Source organism: Limulus polyphemus, unplaced genomic scaffold (assembly GCF_000517525.1).
Source record: "Limulus polyphemus unplaced genomic scaffold, Limulus_polyphemus-2.1.2 Scaffold1451, whole genome shotgun sequence".
Taxonomy (NCBI): Eukaryota; Metazoa; Arthropoda; class Merostomata; order Xiphosura; family Limulidae; genus Limulus; species Limulus polyphemus.
The window spans coordinates 169,389-172,418 of record NW_013667061.1 but is presented as its reverse complement, the minus strand read 5'-3'; the positions used below and the strand labels follow the sequence as shown (position 1 = coordinate 172,418).

Sequence of the window (3,030 nt, the reverse complement as noted above, 5' to 3'; positions counted from 1 at the left end):
ATAAATTAAACTCAATTGTGATTGAATAGTTTTATACACACACACACACATATATGCAATCCTTATTACCCGTTTTTTTTGGTTACTTGTTTGCCTGTTTTACTTACTTGTTTTTTTTCATGCAGTGTTTCAACAAACATGGGAAGGGTGTATTTATAGCCTTGTCCTAAATACAATGAGGTTCCAACTGTAATATTTATTGTTTATCTATCACTGACTGGTAATTCCTGTGTCACCCTGTACTAAGCTTGTTAACCCTCTCACCACAGGTATCCTTTACTGTGCATATCATGAGGTTTTTCAAAATTTAACCAAACTACTCTTTGTTTGTGTTATACCAATTAGTATAGCATAAACTCATAGCTAATGTTCTATATGTTAATGGTATACAAGTTCTTAAGTTTATAAATCAATACTTCGTTAATAGTTCTCTTATGTTTAATACTATCAAATGATGTATCATATTACATTGTGTTTTAAACACAAAGTTGTCAATTTCTCTCTTCGTACAAGCTTCGTTCCTATGGGAAAGATATCGAATAGTGTGGATGAATTTGTAACGGCTCTTGTCATATAGTTAGAAAGCTAGATAAAATTGTGATAGTTATGGGACATTGTCTGATTTATGCATGATATTATTCTATGTTCTTTGGTGCAATATCTAATTAAATAAAAATTATTTAGTGCACTACTACTGTTAGTGTAAAAAAAAAGTGAAATAAAACAAATAGCCTCATGTGATGTCAACGTGAAAATGTTTATACATCAACAAAAGATGGTGGCAATCTTTGTCAATCAAGGCATAATTCCAGAAAGTACAGTATAAATAAGTCACTTTAGTGTATGTAATTTTGAATTCCAAGAACTAAACATGCAAATTCACATCATTCAAAATATGTATCGAAAATCTGAGGGCAATGTCTTTATAACTGACAAAGCCTTTGCATGTACAGTTCTGCATTATAACATAGATTGCTACCTTAACTCTGCTAGTTATATTAAAAAAAACAAAGAGGATCAAGCCCCTCTACATCTTTTAAAGGTGACTGTCAATAAAAGAGGAAAAACGTTGATTTCATCATCATATTCTTGGGCTGACATCAACTAAAGTATAAGTAAGCTTTGAAAAATGTTTTGTTAGAAAAATTAAGTTAGTAATAATGGCACTGAATTATTATTAAATTAATTTTTTCCTAAGCATGTTTGTCCACTTCATATGATATTTCATAGACACTCATTGAAATATTACTTACTGTGTTATATATAAACTTTAGCAAGGTAGTTTTCCTATATGTCTTACCATAGCTGACACTGTGAAATCACGTTGGTGCATTTTCTCTGTTAACCAATCCACCTTCCGTCTGGTGTTGCAGAAGATCACAGCTTGGGTGATGGTTAGAGTTTCATACAAGTCACATAATGTATCTAACTTCCATTCCTATAATAATAAAAACAGGCAATAATTACCAATATCACTGAAAATCATGTTTACCATAAGAACATATAATCAACTAATAACAAATGGGTGCATCTCCATTAGTTATTTCCTTAAAAGTTTAAAATTAAACAATTTCACTCTGTTGATTCGATAAAGGTCAGCTTGAAATGTATCATTTACTGTTTGATCCTTAGATCTCCTCACAACATCACAACTATTTTAACAACATAAAATACAAGTATGTAGTGAGTTGTGTTTAATGTATTACCATGGTATTAGCTAAACAAAGGTGTAAATTACCATGTGGATATAAAAATTCAAAGAATTATATAATGATTAGCTAAAAAAATATAACAAATACTGACATATATTTTTTCTTTTTTATTGTAAATATAAAATGAACAGAGTTTGATCACTATATTATCAAAGATAAATTTCCATGATGTTTCAAGGTCTTTTCAGTATGGAATTCTATTTTCCAAGATTCAAAAACAACAATTGCATAAGAAGTCAACGTCACTGCCTGCTTTACAAGCACAAGTATTCACTAACACCTACTAACTCTGCTTCATAATTATTACATAGAAGTATTAGAATACTAGACCTAAAAGCATACAGAGTCTATTACAAGAAACACTGAAAACTGAAGCTAAACAATAAAGGCTCTTAAGGCACATGAATGAATACTACAAATACCATCAAGCAATTAAGTCCGAAGTTCTTAACCGTACAAGTTGAAATCCAGATATTATAAAGTACATAGCATTTCTTTGCTGTACTTAATGAATTAAAACTAAAGACACGTTTCATTATTTGAAAAGAAAGTCAAAATAGGGAGTATTAAGTTGGATAAAGAAATATATTATGGAAATACTAAAATATAAATATTTTATTTGTTGTTACAGTCTTCATCATTCAATACTCTTTCTTGGCCTCAGCTCCAACTCATGCTATAAATATTTTAATAATAAATATAAAATAAAAATCTTACATCCAAGTCAATCAATTAGTAATTTGTTACTTGATGAAATTCTTTATTTTATTCTTATTATTTTTAATGTCTAGCATTGTTTTATATGTGTACTCATGTGAAATGGCTACAACTGAAAGCCCATTACTGAAATACTTTTTTTCAAGCTCAACATAGCATCACCATCAATTCATCATTCATTAACTCTACACGTGGATAATCTATGTGATGCCTTTTTTGACTAACACGATTAACGCAACAATATTGCCTTCCCATGCATACTCAAGCAAGTCCCTGATTATTTATACCTACCATTTGTCTGGCAAATAGAAAACTTGTAGTGTATACAAAGTATTTTAATTCATGAAATACAGTTATTCTAAAGCTGTTTCAGACTATAAAATAAATACATCATTGTGAAGTTAATAACTAAACAACTGGAAAGCGAAACTAATAACGGAACAACATTTCATCAATACCTATCCCAACATGACATTACTGAGGTAGGTGATTAGTAAAATGTGTCAGAGATATTAATCTTTACTTAACTGTTACTCCATGAAATACAGTTATTCTAAAGCTGTTTCAGACTATAAAATAAATACATGATTGTGAAGTTAAT

The 3,030-nt window shown here is 29.7% G+C and overlaps 1 protein-coding gene across 1 annotated transcript in view; it reads right to left on the bottom strand.

The window, feature by feature from the left end:
• Positions 1-3,030, bottom strand: part of LOC106463638 (eukaryotic initiation factor 4A-I-like) — a 56,526-nt gene that overhangs the window by 4,429 nt on the left and 49,067 nt on the right. Inside the window, exon 8 of the mRNA XM_013923686.2 lies at positions 1,301-1,438. Coding sequence (XP_013779140.1) covers positions 1,301-1,438 — 138 coding nt within the window. The remainder of the gene's footprint in view (positions 1-1,300; positions 1,439-3,030) is intronic.